Source organism: Dendrobates tinctorius, unplaced genomic scaffold (assembly GCF_039654945.1).
Source record: "Dendrobates tinctorius isolate UK_male_01 unplaced genomic scaffold, ASM3965494v1 ptg000116l, whole genome shotgun sequence".
NCBI classification, from domain to species: domain Eukaryota; kingdom Metazoa; phylum Chordata; class Amphibia; order Anura; family Dendrobatidae; genus Dendrobates; species Dendrobates tinctorius.
Genome location: NW_027361784.1, coordinates 38,018,815 through 38,036,686, shown reverse-complemented (window position 1 = coordinate 38,036,686; position 17,872 = coordinate 38,018,815). Strand labels below are relative to the sequence as shown.

General features: G+C 46.7%; 1 protein-coding gene across 3 annotated transcripts in view; it reads left to right on the top strand.

Annotated features, from left to right (window-relative positions):
- The window catches only part of ZFAT (zinc finger and AT-hook domain containing), a 241,332-nt gene that overhangs the window by 203,593 nt on the left and 19,867 nt on the right, over positions 1-17,872 (top strand). For all 3 annotated transcript variants that reach the window (XM_073590374.1, XM_073590375.1, XM_073590373.1), the window contains exon 14: positions 11,157-11,275. In XM_073590374.1, the coding sequence (XP_073446475.1) occupies positions 11,157-11,275 (119 nt within the window). The remainder of the gene's footprint in view (positions 1-11,156; positions 11,276-17,872) is intronic.

Sequence of the window (17,872 nt, the reverse complement as noted above, 5' to 3'; positions counted from 1 at the left end):
ACACCATGGCCAGACACTCCTTCTCGATGGTGGAGTATGCCACTTCCCTCGGCAAAAGTTTCCGGCTCAGGTACAACACGGGGTGCTCCTGGTTCCCCGAGTCGTCCTGGCTGAGCACAGCACTGAGGCCAAACTCGCTGGCGTCTGTCTGTACCAGAAACGGGCGACTGCTGTCGACTGCTCTCAACACTGGAGAGTTGCAGAGGGCTGCTTTCAAAGCTTGGAAGGCCGCCTCACAGTCTTCTGTCCAGTTGACTGTTTGGGGTAGCCTCTGCTTGGTGAGGTTGGTCAAGGGTTTTTCAAGGGTGCTATTGTCCTGCACGAACTGCCTATAGTACCCTGCAGTGCCCAAGAAGGACTTCACCTGTTTCTTGGTCCTGGTGGTGGGCCAGGACGCGATTGCGTCCACCTTTTCTGGCTCCGGACTCATGGAACCCCCGCCTACCCGGTGCCCCAGGTAGTGGACCTCGCTCATGCCCATCTAGCACTTTCCCGGCTTGATAGTCAGGCCTGCCTGTTGAAGACGCTGGAACACCTCCTGGAGATGCTGAAGGTGTTCCTCCCATGTGGAACTGAAGATGGCGATGTCGTCCAAGTACGCAACTGCGTACTCCTCCAGTCCCCCGAGCAGGTGGTTGACCATCCGCTGGAAAGTGGCAGGGGCATGACTGTGGACTCGTACAGTCCAAAGGGGGTGATAAGGGCGGATTTCTCCTGCGCCTCAGGGCTCAGGGGGATCTGCCAGTGTCCCCGACTCAAATCCATGGTGGATATGTACCTTGCTTTCGCTAACCGCTCAAGCAGATCCTCGATGCGCGGCATCGGGTGGGCATCAGAGGTTGTGATGGCGTTGAGCCCCCTGTAGTCCACGTAGAACCAGGTGGTTCAATCCTTTTTAGGCACGAGGACTACAGGTGAGGCCCACGCGCTTTTTGACCATCGAATCACCCCCAGCCTTAACATCTCATTGATCTCTTGGTGCATGACCTGTTGCACCTCCTCAGAGATCCGATAAGGTGTTCGCCATAGTGGGGCGTGATTCCCGGTGTCCACCTCATGAATCGCTAACTCCGTCCTCCCAGGTCGGTTGGTGAACACGGCCCGGAAGGGTTCCAGGGTTTCCACCAACTGCGACCGCTGGGATACGGTTAGCAAACCACTTATCTCCATGTCCTCAATGGACCCATTGGCCTTGGCTTGGGCCAGCATGTCCAGGAGGGGATCTTCCTCCCCATCCTTGGGCAGGTTGCAGACCGGTAGGACGCAAGCTTCACGTTCGTGGTGCACCTTCAGCATATTGACGTGAAAGTCCTTGCGCCTACCCCGAGCATGGTCAAGCGTGACCACGTAGGTGACCGGGTTGAGTTGTTCGTAAACGACGTATGGGCCTTCCCAGGCTTCCTGAAGCTTGTCCGTTGGTACGGGGACCAGCACCCACGCCTTTTGACCCACCTGGTAGGTCCGCTCCCGGGCGTTCTGGTCGTACCAGTGCTTCTGGTCAGCCTGAGCCTGCATCATGTTGTCATGCACCAACTGCGTCAAGGTCTGCATCTTGTCACGGAAGCACATGACATAATCCACGATGGACACTTCTGTGGGGTTTGGCTCATTTTCCCAGGATTCTCTTATCAACCCAAGGGGTCCCCGGACTCGCCTGCCATACAGGAGCTCGAAGGGGTAGAACCCGGTCGAGGCCTGCAGAACTTCTCTAAGCAAACAGCAGGTGTGGGAGGTACCGCTCCCAGTCGCGCCCTTGGGTCTCAACCAGCATGCGGAGCATCTGTTTGAGGGTACCGTTGAAGCGGTCACACAAACCATTAGTCTGTGGGTGATACGCACTCGATACCAGGTGCTTCACCTGCATTTTCTCACAGAGAGCCTCCATTAGGCGAGACATGAATTGGGTCCCTTGATCGGTAAGCATCTCTCTGGGAAATCCTACCCTTGAAAAGATGTTCACCAGTGCATCAGCCACCTTATCTGCCCTGGTTGAAGACAGAGCTACTGCCTCTGGGTACCAGGTAGCTTAGTCTACCACGGTGAGAATGTATTGCTTTCCGGAGCTGCTGGGGAGCGCCAGCGGGCCTACAATGTCCACCGCGATTCTCTGGAAAGGCTCCTCTATCACCGGCAAGGGAATAAGGGGAGCCTTAAGAGCAGGCCCCGCCTTACCCACTTTTTGGCAGGTGTTACAGGTGCGGCAGTATTGTTACATCTGTCCACATCTTGGGCCAATAGAAGTGTTGAGACAGCCGTGCCTTAGTTTTGCTGATCCCCAAGTGTCCAGCGAGTGGAATCTCATGGGCAATCCGCAACAACTCATTTCTGAACTGTATGGGGACGACTAGCTGTCTTTCCTTCAACCACTCCTTTTGGGGATCTCCGGGTACTGTCTCCCGGTACAACCTTCCTCGTTCCCAGAACACCCTCTCCTTATCAGACTCTGAGGTGGGCGTCTCGGCGAGACCTCTCAATTTCTCTAGGCTCACATCTGAGTGCAGAGCAGCCTGGAACTCCTTGCTGGAGGCTGCCAGAAGTGACGTCAGGGTTCCTTCCGTACTGGGACCCTCTGGAACCGGCTCTGGGGTCACCTCTGGTTCAGTCTCTCCCGTAGCAGCAGAGGATCCAGAAGACAGGGCGTTTTCTGCGATCTGGGCACTCTGACTGCGTGTGACAGCGGCTATGTATGCTGTCTCCCTGGGGATTTCTACAGACCCACCAGTCGGTGCTGCTATGGGCCCTACCTCCCCATCCACCCCTAACACTTCAGGAGCAGTGCTACTTATGGGCCAGTTACCTTCCTCGGTGGCACTGGTCAGCTGCATGGCATTGCCTTCGTCATGGTCCCCATGCACCTCCCTCCCCGTTTCCTTGAGCACCGTTGCTTGCTCCTGCCAGGGATTCCTCAGCCGTCTCACTCCGCAGAGTGACGGGGCTGAGCACTTCGGTACCTGTGGACACATCTACCGTTTCAAAGAAAGGGTTAACAGGTTCAGTCGGCACAGATACATCATCATCACTCCTAGGAAAAGAATGGTTATCAGGTTTCTTTGGTACATTTACATCACCATCAGCATCATTCCTGGGGAAAGAATGGTTGTTAGTTGCATCATTACTCATCAAGTCATTAGCAGGTAACACATTCAGTTTCCCGTCATCATCATCATCAGGGTCAACGTTACCCTTAGTATCAGATTGGAGAGGGGTGTCAGGGACATAGTATGCAACCATCCTCCCCAAGTCAGTCCCCAATAAAACATCAGTGGGTAGGTTTTCAGACACTCCCACTTCCCTCAACCCGCTCCCAGCACCCCAATCAAGGAATACCCGGGCCACTGGCAAGGGACAGCGGGCACCCCTGATCCCGGTGACAGTCAGGGTTTTCCCCGCAACAAACTCTTCAGGGGCCGCCAGTCCACGACGGATGAGGGTTCGTTCAGCCCCGGTGTCCTTGAGGCCTGTAGCAAGACGGGCCCCCACCTGGACAGGTTGAACGTTGTCGTCAATCCTCCCACCAAAAGAACAGAGGCGTTGGGCTCAGAGGCCTTGGCTGGGGGGTTCTTCGGCTTTTCCGGACAGGTGGAACGGAGGTGACCAGTCCGATCGCAGTTGTAACACTTGCGAATGTCAGTAATAGGCCTGGCGTTGGCAACTGGGCCAGGGTCTCCGGAGGGACGGCTAGCTGGGGCAATGGGGTTGGTTGCAGGCTTACCCCCTCTCCAGCTGGTAGTGACTGGCCTCTGCGTCTCCTGCTCCCTGTTGTCCTCATAGTTGTCGGCGATCTGCGCCGCTTTGTCCGCATTCGTTGGTTCGCGGTCCAGGATTGACTGTCGGACTTCAGCTGAGCAAAGATGCAGGAACTGCTCTTTGATCATCAGGTCCCGTAGCAACTCAAATGTATTCACTGACAGTCCATGGATCCACTGGTCAAAGTGGGTCCTGAGTCTTTGCACCACATCACTATAGCTATCGTGTGGGCCACGTTGGAGGTTCCGGAACTTCTTTCGGTATACCTCAGGTGTCAGCTGGTATTTGGCGATCAGAGCCTGCTTTATGGCATCATAGTCGTCGTCTTCTGACGGAAGAGAAGCACACGCCTCCAGAGCTTTGCCCTTTAGCCCTGGGGTCAAGTACCTTGCCCAATGTTCTCTAGGCAGCTGGTACCATCTGCAGGCTTTCTCAAAGGCCCGCAGAAACGTGTCCAAGTCCCCATCCTTTTCCATCAAGGGAAAATGCTCTGGCTGGGGTTTAGGAGTCTGGACGCTGCTGGGCTCACTGCTTCGGGCTGTTCGGGCATTCCCCCCTTGTCGGAGCATCTCCAGTTCATGGGATGTCTGAGCATTTGCTTGGCGCTCAGCCCTCTCAGCCTGTGCTTGGGCCTCCCGCTCGGCTCGCTGCTCCGCTCTGATCCGAGCTTCCTGGATCAGCTGTAGCCGCTTGTCTGTATCGTCATCGGAGATCTGCTGCAGGGCCATTTGCAGATAGGAGTCCACCCCGCTCTGGTTGAATGTGGGGCCAGCGCTCATAAGGGGAGCCTCTGCTGCAGCCCCATTGTCACGTGGGCTAGCTTCTGCGTCCGCTGGGCTCTGGTCGTTGTCCAGCTGCACCAGAGCCGTGATCAGTTGGTCTCTGGTTTTGTTTGCGGCATCAATGCCTCGGTACGTGCATACTCCAGCAAGGGTTTCCTTTTTCTGCTGTTTGTACAGGGTTCTCCTTTTGCCGCTATGGTTGCCAAATAAAAAATAGAAAAGAAAAATGAAGAAAAGGGAGGGAATACTTGCAAGTACACACAAATGCGACGCACTGCCGGCATACGGCTATCACAGGCACAGTGGGGGCTTATCTTAGTTATCTCACCACTGGCACCGTGTGACCAAAACACAGCAAGCTAATCTTGCTCTAACAATTTACCGCAGGGGGGTATTTTGGATGCCCCACCACTGCTAAAACAACCTTCCAAGAACTGTGGGGATTTACAGTGCCTACAAGTAGTATTCAACCCCATGCAGATTTAGCAGGTTTACACATTCGGAATTAACTTGGCATTGTGACATTTGGACTGTAGATCAGCCTGGAAGTGTGAAATGCACTGCAGCAAAAAAGAATGTTATTTCTTTGTTTAATTTTTTTTTCAATTGTGAAAAGTTTATTTAGAGGGTCATTTATTATTCAACCCCTCAAACCACCAGAATTCTGTTTGGTTCCCCTAAAGTATTAAGAAGTATTTCAGGCACAAAGAACAATGAGCTTCACATGTTTGGATTAATTATCTATTTTTCCAGCCTTTTCTGACTATTTAAGACCCTCCCCAAACTTGTGAACAGCACTCATACATGGTCAACATGGGAAAGACAAAGGAGCATTCCAAGGCCATCAGAGACAAGATCGTGGAGGGTCACAAGGCTGGCAAGGGGTACAAAACCCTTTCCAAGGAGTTGGGCCTACCTGTCTCCACTGTTGGGAGCATCATCCGGAAGTGGAAGGCTTATGGAACTACTGTTAGCCTTCCACGGCCTGGACAGCCTTTGAAAGTTTCCTCCCGTGCCGAGGCCAGGCTTGTCCGAAGAGTCAAGGTTAACCCAAGGACAACAAGGAAGGAGCTCCGGGAAGATCTCATGGCAGTGGGGACATTGGTTTCAGTCAATACCATAAGTAACGTACTCCACCGCAATGGTCTCCGTTCCAGACGAGCCCGTAAGGTACCTTTACTTTCAAAGCGTCATGTCAAGGCTCGTCTACAGTTTGCTCATGATCACTTGGAGGACTCTGAGACAGACTGGTTCAAGGTTCTCTGGTCTGATGAGACCAAGATCGAGATCTTTGGTGCCAACCACACACGTGACGTTTGGAGACTGGATGGCACTGCATACGACCCCAAGAATACCATCCCTACAGTCAAGCATGGTGGTGGCAGCATCATGCTGTGGGGCTGTTTCTCAGCCAAGGGGCCTGGCCATCTGGTCCGCATCGATGGGAAGATGGATAGCACGGCCTACCTGGAGATTTTGGCCAAGAACCTCCGCTCCTCCATCAAGGATCTTAAGATGGGTCGTCATTTCATCTTCCAACAAGACAACGACCCAAAGCACACAGCCAAGAAAACCAAGGCCTGGTTCAAGAGGGAAAAAATCAAGGTGTTGGAGTGGCCTAGTCAGTCTCCTGACCTTAACCCAATTGAAAACTTGTGGAAGGAGCTCAAGATTAAAGTCCACATGAGACACCCAAAGAACCTAGATAACTTGGAGAAGATCTGCATGGAGGAGTGGGCCAAGATAAATCCAGAGACCTGTGCCGGCCTGATCAGGTCTTATAAAAGACGATTATTAGCTGTAATTGCAAACAAGGGTTATTCCACAAAAATATTAAACCTAGGGGTTGAATAATAATTGACCCACACTTTTATGTTTAAAATTTATTAAAATTTAACTGAGCAACATATTTTTTGTTTGTAAGATTTATGCATCTGTTAATAAATCCTGCTCTTGTGTGAAGTTTGAAGGCTCTAACTTATTTGCATCTTATCACACCTGCTAAATCTGCAGGGGGTGTGAATACTACTTGTAGGCACTGTATGTATATCCCACTTTCTCAGTTCCACTTTGGAACTCGCAGCTCTCCGGCACCCCCCTTACCCTCAGGTCAGTCAGGGAACTGCACCTAGGATAATTAGTCGCCGGACGGGCTGCTTGTTGTGCACGGCCAACTAGACTACTGCAGTAAGGGAATTATCAATGCTGTGGCCTCAACCACTCATCCAGCAATATAAGACCCTTCCGGACTGCCAACCAGCCTAACCACCCGCACACACCACGCTACCACCAGCCACGCTTTACTTAATCAGAGAGTTAATTAAAAGGGTCCATGGCAAACCCCCAAATTAGTAGCGATTAACTAAAAAAGGCGCATAGTTCGTTTCTTAGAGCATGAAGGCAGACTGAATAATTTTATCATTTATTCCCCAAATGGGCAGTAATTACATAGATAAAAGTTGTTATAAAGTTGAGACATTAAGTATGTACAATGCAGTATAAAACAAAAGGATTAAAAAAGCAGAAAGTAACACTTACATGTGCTTAGGTGGTATCAGGCAGACCATGTGGCTGGGGGATGGGCCGCTTAGCCAAAGTCTACTTTCTCATAGAATGAAGGATTCTAGAAGGTTACAGAAAACATCATACTTTATAGACATTTTACATTACACCGTTGTTTCAGATGCTGCACATCTCATATCTTCACAGCATAGACAATTGCCTTCAGGTGACCCCAAAGATAAAAGTCTAAGGGGGTCAGATCGAGAGACCTTGGTGGCCAATCAGCTGGCCCACGGCGACCAATCCACTTTCTAGGAAACTGTTCATGTAGGAATTCTCGGACATGACACCCATAATTGATGGTATGGTGTGGTATATGGGGTACAAAGATAGTGGGGCCATTCTTCATCAGTGGAAACCACTATGCCACTGGATATCTGAAATTGCTCCATGATGATGTGTTGCCCTGTTTATGCACTGAAGATGGCACGTTCCCTGAGTTTTTCCAGCAAGATGGTGCACCACCACATTATGGTGTCAGGTCCGAGCATTCCTACAAGGAATCTGACCTCCTTAGACTAGCATTTCTTCTGTGGTGTTGCTATCAGTGTGTCAAGAGTGGGAGAAGAGGGTTGCATTGACAATCCAACACAATGGGCAGCACTCAGAACACATTTTATAAGTGGTCATAAACTTGTAAATAAATCATGAAAGAATAAAGTTACGTTAAAACCAAGCACACCATTGTTTTTCTTGTGAAATTCTCAATAAGTTTGATGTGTTACATGACCCTCTTCCCATTGTAAAAAATAAAGTTGGATCCAATATGGCCAACTTCAAAATGTCCGCCATGGTCACCACCCATCTGGAAAAGTCCCCCCCCCCCCCCCCTCTCATGTACTAATGTGCCACAAACAGGAAGTTGATATCACCAACCATTCCCATTTTATTTAGGTGTATCCATATAAATGGCACACCCTGTATATTACTGCCTCATGTACTAGAATATAATTACTATAATACTGCTGCTATGTACAAGAATATAACTATTATAATACTGCTCCTATGTACAAGAATATAACTACTATAATACTGCTCCTATGTACAAGAATATAACTACTATAATACTGCTCTATGTACAAGAATATAACTACTATAATACTGCCCCTATATACAAGAATATAACTACTATAATACTGCTCCTATGTACAAGAATATAACTGCTATAATTCTGCTCCTATGTACAAGAATATAACTACTATAATACTGCTCCCTATGTACAAGAATATAACTACTATAATACTGCCCCTATGTACAAGAATATAACTACTATAATACTGCTCCCTATGTACAAGAATATAACTACTATAATACTGCTCCCTATGTACAAGAATATAACTACTATAATACTGCTCCTATATACAAGAATATAACTACTATAATACTGCTCCCTATGTACAAGAATATAACTACTATAATACTGCTCCTATATACAAGAATATAACTACTATAATACTGCTCCTATGTACAAGAATATAACTACTATAATACTGCTCCATATGTACAAGAATATAACTACTATAATACTGCTCCTATGTACAAGAATATAACTACTATAATACTGCCCCCTATGTACAAGAATATAACTACTATAATACTGCTCCTATGTACAGGAATATAACTACTATAATACTGATCCTATGTACAAGAATATAACTACTATAATACTGCCCCCTATGTACAAGAATAGAACTACTATAATACTGCTCCTATGTACAAGAATATAACTACTATAATACTGCTCCATATGTACAAGAATATAACTACTATAATACTGCTCCTATGTACAAGAATATAACTACTATAATACTGCTCCTATGTACAAGAATATAACTACTATAATACTGCTCCTATGTACAAGAATATAACTACTATAATACTGCTCTTATATACAAGAATATAACTACTATAATAGTGCATATACAGTGCCTACAAGTAGTATTCAACCCCCTGCAGATTTAGCAGGTTTGATAAGATGCAAATAAGTTAGAGCCTTCAAACTTCACACAAGAGCAGGATTTATTAACAGATGCATAAATCTTGCAAACCAAAAAGTTAAGTTGCTCAGTTAAATTTTAATAAATTTTAAACATAAAAGTGTGGGTCAATTATTATTCAACCCCTAGGTTTAATATTTTGTGGAATAACCCTTGTTTGCAATTACAGCTAATAATCGTCTTTTATAAGACCTGATCAGGCCGGCACAGGTCTCTGGAGTTATCTTGGCCCACTCCTCCATGCAGATCTTCTCCAAGTTATCTAGGTTCTTTGGGTGTCTCATGTGGACTTTAATCTTGAGCTCCTTCCACAAGTTTTCAATTGGGTTAAGGTCAGGAGACTGACTAGGCCACTCCAACACCTTGATTTTTTGCCTCTTGAACCAGGCCTTGGTTTTGTTGGCTGTGTGCTTTGGGTCATTGTCTTGTTGGAAGATGAAATGACGACCCATCTTAAGATCCTTGATGGAGGAGCGGAGGTTCTTGGCCAAAATCTCCAGGTAGGCCGTGCTATCCATCTTCCCATGGATGCGGACCAGATGGCCAGGCCCCTTGGCTGAGAAACAGCTCCACAGCATGATGCTGCCACCACCATGCTTGACTGTAGGGATGGTATTCTTGGGGTCGTATGCAGTGCCATCCAGTCTCCAAACGTCACGTGTGTGGTTGGCACCAAAGATCTCGATCTTGGTCTCATCAGACCAGAGAACCTTGAACCAGTCTGTCTCAGAGTCCTCCAAGTGATCATGAGCAAACTGTAGACGAGCCTTGACATGACGCTTTGAAAGTAAAGGTACATTACGGGCTCGTCTGGAACGGAGACCATTGCGGTGGAGTACGTTACCTATGGTATTGACTGAAACCAATGTCCCCACTGCCATGAGATCTTCCCGGAGCTCCTTCCTTGTTGTCCTTGGGTTAGCCTTGACTCTTCGGACAAGCCTGGCCTCGGCACGGGAGGAAACTTTCAAAGGCTGTCCAGGCCGTGGAAGGCTAACAGTAGTTCCATAAGCCTTCCACTTCCGTATGATGCTCCCAACAGTGGAGACAGGTAGGCCCAACTCCTTGGAAAGGGTTTTGTACCCCTTGCCAGCCTTGTGACCCTCCACGATCTTGTCTCTGATGGCCTTGGAATGCTCCTTTGTCTTTCCCATGTTGACCATGTATGAGTGCTGTTCACAAGTTTGGGGAGGGTCTTAAATAGTCAGAAAAGGCTGGAAAAAGAGATAATTAATCCAAACATGTGAAGCTCATTGTTCTTTGTGCCTGAAATACTTCTTAATACTTTAGGGGAACCAAACAGAATTCTGGTGGTTTGAGGGGTTGAATAATAAATGACCCTCTGAATAAACTTTTCACAATTTAAAAAAAAAATTAAACAAAGAAATAACATTCTTTTTTGCTGCAGTGCATTTCACACTTCCAGGCTGATCTACAGTCCAAATGTCACAATGCCAAGTTAATTCCGAATGTGTAAACCTGCTAAATCTGCAGGGGGTTGAATACTACTTGTAGGCACTGTATGTTGAGTAGTGAATGTTGTCACTGGCATCTATTACGAATTAAATCTGCTTCCACTATTTTCAATATTATTTTGAGTGCAATTTTGTGCAGTTTCCACTATGTTTTCCTTTCCATAAATTGCCCAATTTCCACTAAGGGGTAAATTAATACGTTTCATCTATCGTGCAGCACCTGTATGTGATTCTCGTTTTTTCGTCCTCCCCATTCCACCTTCAGCTTTTGGTCAGTGGTGAATCCCAGGCGGCTGCTGATCTCCTCTTTGTTATTCAGATATGATTCGAGGAGTTGAAGATGTAATTAATATTTGAGGCTTACAGACGCTAATTAGCCCGTGTCTTTTGTTTAGTTCCCTTTGATATTGGAGGTCACATGTTGTGCGGGGACATTACGTAGGTGTGGATGGTGATATGTTCTCTGACATTGTTGTCTTTTTTTGTTTTGTTTTCCGTTGAATCTTTTTATACAGTATGATTCCTTCCAGAGGCGGCTTTTATTAGGATCTTTCATTCCCGCTTCTTCTTTATATTCTGTTCTTTTGGTTTAGGCGGCATAAAGTGCCCCGTGTGCAGCTTTGTCTACGGCACCAAGTGGGAATTCAACAGACATCTGAAGAACAAGCACGGTCTGAAACTGCTGGAGAGCGACAAAGACGCAGGGTGGGAGGTAAGAGCTGGACGGAATTGATCAGGACTCGAGCCAATAAATGTGCACAGAGAATGTGATGTATTGGGAAACAATAAACAATGTGTCTTCTTCCTCTTTCGAACATGCCTTCATAACCCATTACTCAAAAAAAAATCTCTTGACCCCCCCCTGGTAATTGCAGACCTGTCTCTAATCTCCCTTCATCTGTATTCTCGAACGCTGGGCCTAGTCTCGTCTAATCCACTAACTCTTCTGAACCCTTGATAATCTGTTTTTCCCTCTTTACATTCCTCAGATACTACTGCTAGTGAAGCCCCTTAACGTTCTAATAAAGATACATTTAATGGTGACCCTGCTCTTGATCTTTTTGAAGTTTTTGGCACTGTAGATCAACCAATTTCTTCCATAGTCCCCATCTTTGACTACCACACTACTTTTGCTCTCTACAATGCTCCACTGTCCTACATTTCCTCCTTTATCTCTGTCTAGCACCCTATGCTTGCTTTCCACAGAGCTGCACCACCCTACTTCTCCCTTATCTCTGTGTACCACCCTTCCCCTGCTTTCCACAGAGCTGCACCACCCTACTTCTCCCTTATCTCTGTGTACCACCCTACCCCTGCTTTCCACAGTGCTGCACCGCCCTACTTCTCCTCCCTTATCTCTGTGTACCACCCTACCCCTGCTTTCCACAGAGCTGCACCACCCTACTTCTCCTCCCTTATCTGTGTACCACCCTACCCCTGCTTTCCACAGTGTTGCACCGCTCTACATCTCCTTTTCATCTGTCTACCACCTTATCAATGCTTTTAACAGTGCTGCACCGTCCTACATCTCCATTATCTCTGTCTACCACCTTACCCATGCTTTCCACAGTGCTGCACCGCCCTACATCTCCTACAGTTAGGTCCATATATATTTGGACAGAGACAACATTTTTCTAATTTTGGTTCTAGACATTACCACAATGAATTTTAAACAAAACAATTCAGATGCAGTTGAAGTTCAGACTTTCAGCTTTCATTTGAGGGTATCCACATTAAACTTGGATGAAGGGTTTAGGAGTTTCAGCTCCTTAACATGTGCCACCCTGTTTTTAAAGGGACCAAAAGTAATTGGACAGATTAAATAATTGTACATAAAATGTTCATTTCTAGTACTTGGTTGAAAACCCTTTGTTGGCAATGACTGCCTGAAGTCTTGAACTCATGGACATCACCAGTCGCTGTGTTTCCTCCTTTTTGATGCTCTGTCAGGCCTTCACTGCGGTGGTTTTCAGTTGCTGTTTGTTTGTGGGCCTTTCTGTCTGAAGTTTAGTCTTTAACAAGTGAAATGCTCAATTGGGCTGAGATCAGGTGACTGACTTGGCCATTCAAGAATATTCCTCTTCTTTGCTTTAATAAACTCCTGGGTTGCTTTGGCTTTATGTTTTGGGTCATTGTCCATCTGTAGTATGAAACGACGACCAATCAGTTTGGCTGCATTTGGCTGGATCTGAGCACACAGTATGGCTCTGAATACCTCAGGATTCATTCGGCTGCTTCTGTCCTGTGTCACATCATCAATAAACACTAGTGACCCAGTGCCACTGGCAGCCATGCATGCCCAAGCCATCACACTGCCTCCGCCGTGTTTTACAGATGATGTGGTATGCTTTGGATCATGAGCTGTACCACGCCTTCGCCATACTTTTCTCTTTCCATCATTCTGGTAGAGGTTGATCTTGGTTTCATCTGTCCAAAGAATGTTCTTCCAGAACTGTGCTGGCTTTTTTAGATGTTTTTTAGCAAAGTCCAGTCTAGCCTTTTGATTCTTGATGCTTATGAGTGTCTTGCACCGTGCAGTGAACCCTCTGTATTTACTTTCATGCAGTCTTCTCTTTATGGTAGATTTGGATATTGATACGCCGATCTCCTGGAGAGTGTTGGTCACTTGGTTGGCTGTTGTGAAGGGGTTTCTCTTCACCATGGAGACTATTCTGCGATCATCCACCACTGTTGTCTTCCGTGGGCGCCCAGGTCTTTTTGCACTGATGAGTTCACCAGTGCTTTCTGTCTTTCTCAGGATGTACCAAACTGTAGATTCTGCCACTCCTAATGTAGCAATTTCTCGGATGGGTTTTTTCTGTTTTTGCAGCTTAAAGGGAAGGTGCCGCAATTTTATATAATTTGCAAAAAAATAGTAAGTTACAAAACATGTTGTTTCAGCAAATGTTGTACTAACCAGGATTTATGGTTTGTTTGTAATAATGTTTTCATATAGCCACTGGGCGCTGACATCTTGATTTGCAGATCTGTGGAGGACTCATACAGTCTGCAAATATGGCCGTCCATGGACATAGGAAACTGCGGAGCCGACCGCACATTGCAGCCTCCGTAGCAGAGAACTGGGCACGCCCCTGTAGGCTGCACCATTCACTGCTGTAGGTGTGGCTGGGGGCCATTTTACTGTAGCCCAGTGCTATCTGCTGAGCTCCACTTACCCTCTATCACAGGACCACTTGTGGCATAACAGGTCCTGTGTTGTGAGGAGAGGCTGTAGATATGGAGAAGGTGGTCAGCAGAGGAGAGAAGCGCTCACTGGAGCCGGAGGATGGAGAGTGGTGAGTGCGGGTGACTTTCATCTATGCTCCTCTGTCCTGCTCCAGGCTCAGCCCAGTGCTTCCTGCTCCAGCGTCCTCCTGCTCTGTCTCCGCCTCCTCACTCACAGCCCCAGTGATCTCCGGTAATCTGACACCTTTGCTTTTATGGCTGTCTGAGGAGGACAGTGACTTATACAGCCCATAGTCTTGTGTATAATTGGGGGGGCTGGAAGTTTCACCAGTGTGGGCATATCTGTAATACTGTCTCCTGTGATACTGCCTGCTCAGCCGTGTATCTAATCCTCTCCTGTGTGATACTGCCTGCTGAGCCGTGCATCTAATCCTCTTCTGTGTGATACTGCCTGCTGAGCCGTGCATCTAATCCTCTTCTGTGTGATACTGCCTGCTGAGCCGTGTATCTAACCCTATCCTGTGTGATACTGCCTGCTGAGCCGTGTATCTAATCCTCTCCTGTGTGATACTGCCTGCTGAGCCGTGTATCTAATCCTCTCCTGTGTGATACTGCCTGCTGAGCCGTGTATCTAACCCTATCCTGTGTGATACTGCCTGCTGAGCCGTGTATCTAATCCTCTCCTGTGTGATACTGCCTGCTGAGCCGTGTATCTAATCCTCTCCTGTGTGATGCTGATTGCTGAGCCGTGTATCTAATCCTCTCCTGTGTGATGCTGCCTGCTGAGCCGTGTATCTAATCCTATCCTGTGTGATACTGCCTGCTGAGCCGTGTATCTAATCCTCTTCTGTGTGATACTGCCTGCTGAGCCGTGCATCTAATCCTCTTCTGTGTGATACTGCCTGCTGAGCCGTGCATCTAATCCTCTTCTGTGTGATACTGCCTGCTGAGCCGTGTATCTAATCCTCTCCTGTGTGATACTGCCTGCTGAGCCGTGTATCTAACCCTATCCTGTGTGATACTGCCTGCTGAGCCGTGTATCTAATCCTCTCCTGTGTGATACTGCCTGCTGAGCCGTGTATCTAACCCTATCCTGTGTGATACTGCCTGCTGAGCCGTGTATCTAATCCTCTCCTGTGTGATACTGCCTGCTGAGCCGTGTATCTAATCCTCTCCTGTGTGATGCTGACTGCTGAGCCGTGTATCTAATCCTCTCCTGTGTGATGCTGCCTGCTGAGCCGTGTATCTAATCCTATCCTGTGTGATACTGCCTGCTGAGCCGTGTATCTAATCCTCTTCTGTGTGATACTGCCTGCTGAGCCGTGCATCTAATCCTCTTCTGTGTGATACTGCCTGCTGAGCCGTGCATCTAATCCTCTTCTGTGTGATACTGCCTGCTGAGCCGTGTATCTAATCCTCTCCTGTGTGATACTGCCTGCTGAGCCGTGTATCTAACCCTATCCTGTGTGATACTGCCTGCTGAGCCGTGTATCTAATCCTCTCCTGTGTGATACTGCCTGCTGAGCCGTGTATCTAATCCTCTCCTGTGTGATGCTGACTGCTGAGCCGTGTATCTAATCCTCTCCTGTGTGATGCTGCCTGCTGAGCCGTGTATCTAATCCTATCCCGTGTGATACTGCTCTCCTGAAATACTCTGTGCTGCTGTCACCCTGCTCCCAGAATCCTTGCTGCCTGCCATCCTCGGTGACCGAAGACCCCATTCCTCTCCTCAGATCCCGTCCTGGCGATGTGTGAAACCGAGGGGACAGGGGCCTGATATATGGTGGAAGGAGCAGGGCGACAGCACCACAAAGTATTTCAGGAGAGCAGTGTGCTGGTCTATGGGGGGCGCCCTGTTCAGTGCCAGGGATTGTACAAAGAGCGCTGTGTTTTATTCACATGGATGGACCGTCTGCTTGTCTGCTCCACAGAAATCCAGGAAACATGTCTGCTGATTGATGGCCTGTTCTGATCCAGACTTTACATGCAAAGACAGTCAGTAACTTTGCAAGCCCCATCAAAATGGCTGCTCACTGTGTCTATAGATGTCATAGGTTTTTGTGCCAGATTTCAGTAGCTGCTCCCCCTAGTGTTAACAAGTGGAAATGCCAAACTTTTTAAAATTATTTTTCATATTTTGCAAAATTAAAAACAAACGATAATATTTTTTAAGAAAATGTAAACATTAATTCTTTACATTTTTTCAATTGCTGAAAAAAATTTTTTGGATGGCACCTTCCCTTTAAGGATGGCTTGTTTCACCTGCATGGAGAGCTCCTTTGACTGCATGTTTCCTTCACAGCAAAACCTTCCACATGCAAGCACCACACCTCAAATCAACTCCAGGCCTTTTATCTGCTTAATTGAGAATGACATAACGAAGGGATTGCCCACACCTGTCCATGAAAGAGCCTTGGAGTCAATTGTCCAATTACTTTTGGTCCCTTTTAAAACAGGGTGGCACATGTTGAGGAGCTGAAACTCCTAAACCCTTCATCCAATTTTAATGTGGATACTCTCAAATGAAAGCTGAAAGTCTGAACTTCAACTGCATCTGAATTGTTTTGTTTAAAACTCATTGTGGTAATGTCTAGAACCAAAATTAGAAAAATGTTGTCTCTGTCCAAATAGATATGGACCTAACTGTAGGAGATGTAGGGCGGTGCAGCACTGTGGAAAGCATGGGTAAGGTGGTAGACAGAGATAATGGAGGAGATGTAGGACGGTGCAGCACTGTGGAAAGCATGGGTAAGGTGGTAGACAGAGATAATGGAGGAGATGTAGGACGGTGCAGCACTGTTAAAAGCATTGATAAGGTGGTAGACAGATGAAAAGGAGATGTAGAGCGGTGCAACACTGTGGAAAGCAGGGGTAGGGTGGTACACACATTATCTGTATTCCCCCTACCTATGCTTTCCTCAATGCTGCACCCCCCTGCATCTTCAGTCTTCCCTGTCTACTACCCTACTCATGATGTTCATTTTGCTAATGGTTTAAGAAGAACATCGTTAATAATCTAAACCTCCAACTCCTGTCCCCAAGACTTCACTAGAGCTGCATCAGTTTTCTAGAATGCACTACCCCAGACATGATTATTAATTCCCAGTGTTCAAAGTGTTATAAATGTTGTCTAAAAACACGTCTCTTTAGGCAGACCCAACGCCTCACGTCTGTGATTTGACTGTTCTCAGTTTTCCCTTCCTACATTTTTCATGAATTTTAAAAAGTACAAAAAAGTGGCATCATTAAAAAAAAAGAAAAAAAAAAACTATAAAAGAATTTATTTTCACCCTTTCCAGCCTCATTGGCCTGAGGAGTGCAACCCACTTCGGCGGGTTCCCAACGGGTCAGAAAGCATTCTTTGATCACCTGACCTATGATCGTCTGCGGAACAGTTTACATCTAATTCTTTCCTGTTCCAACAACTTGACGACGAAAGTCAAGGTTATTTTCTACTTCAGCACCCTGCTCCTATATCATGCTGCTCTCAGGTCACAGAGCAAAATCCTGTTGGCATATTCCCTTAAATTTTTTTTTTTTTTATGATTACCGGTATATCAAAAAATAAAATACATTTTAAAGGATTAGGAAATAAAATGAGTGAATGTAATTTTAGGAAATATAATTAATATAAACATTGTATTTCCTAGAGTTCCCCTTTAATTTTCCGAATAGTGTTAATTCTACAGGGAATTAGTCTCGGCCGTGATCCATGCTCCGGCTTCCTCCCCCCCTCATTATATTTGCACCGTTTCCATCCACGGTCGTTTTTCTTAGACACAGAGCTGCACATCAGACACTTGCACATTGATTTTTTTTTTTTTTTTTCCCGTTCTCCTTCCATCTCGCATACAGAATCTAAAAATGATTCTTATTATGCAGCCGCAAGTTACATTGTAATTGTCACGGATGACAAATACCGATCAGATAAGGGGTATCGCCGATCCCGGGGAAATGTGACATTTCAGGTTTGATGGCCCCGGAGTTGCTGATTTAACTGTCTCGCTGATTTATTGAAGTCGATTTTAAGCCGCGGTTGGCCTTTGGGAATGGATTCCGTGTTGCTATCTGATGAACGTGAAATGCGTTTCTTCATTCTTAAATGACTACAGTTTTTTTTTTT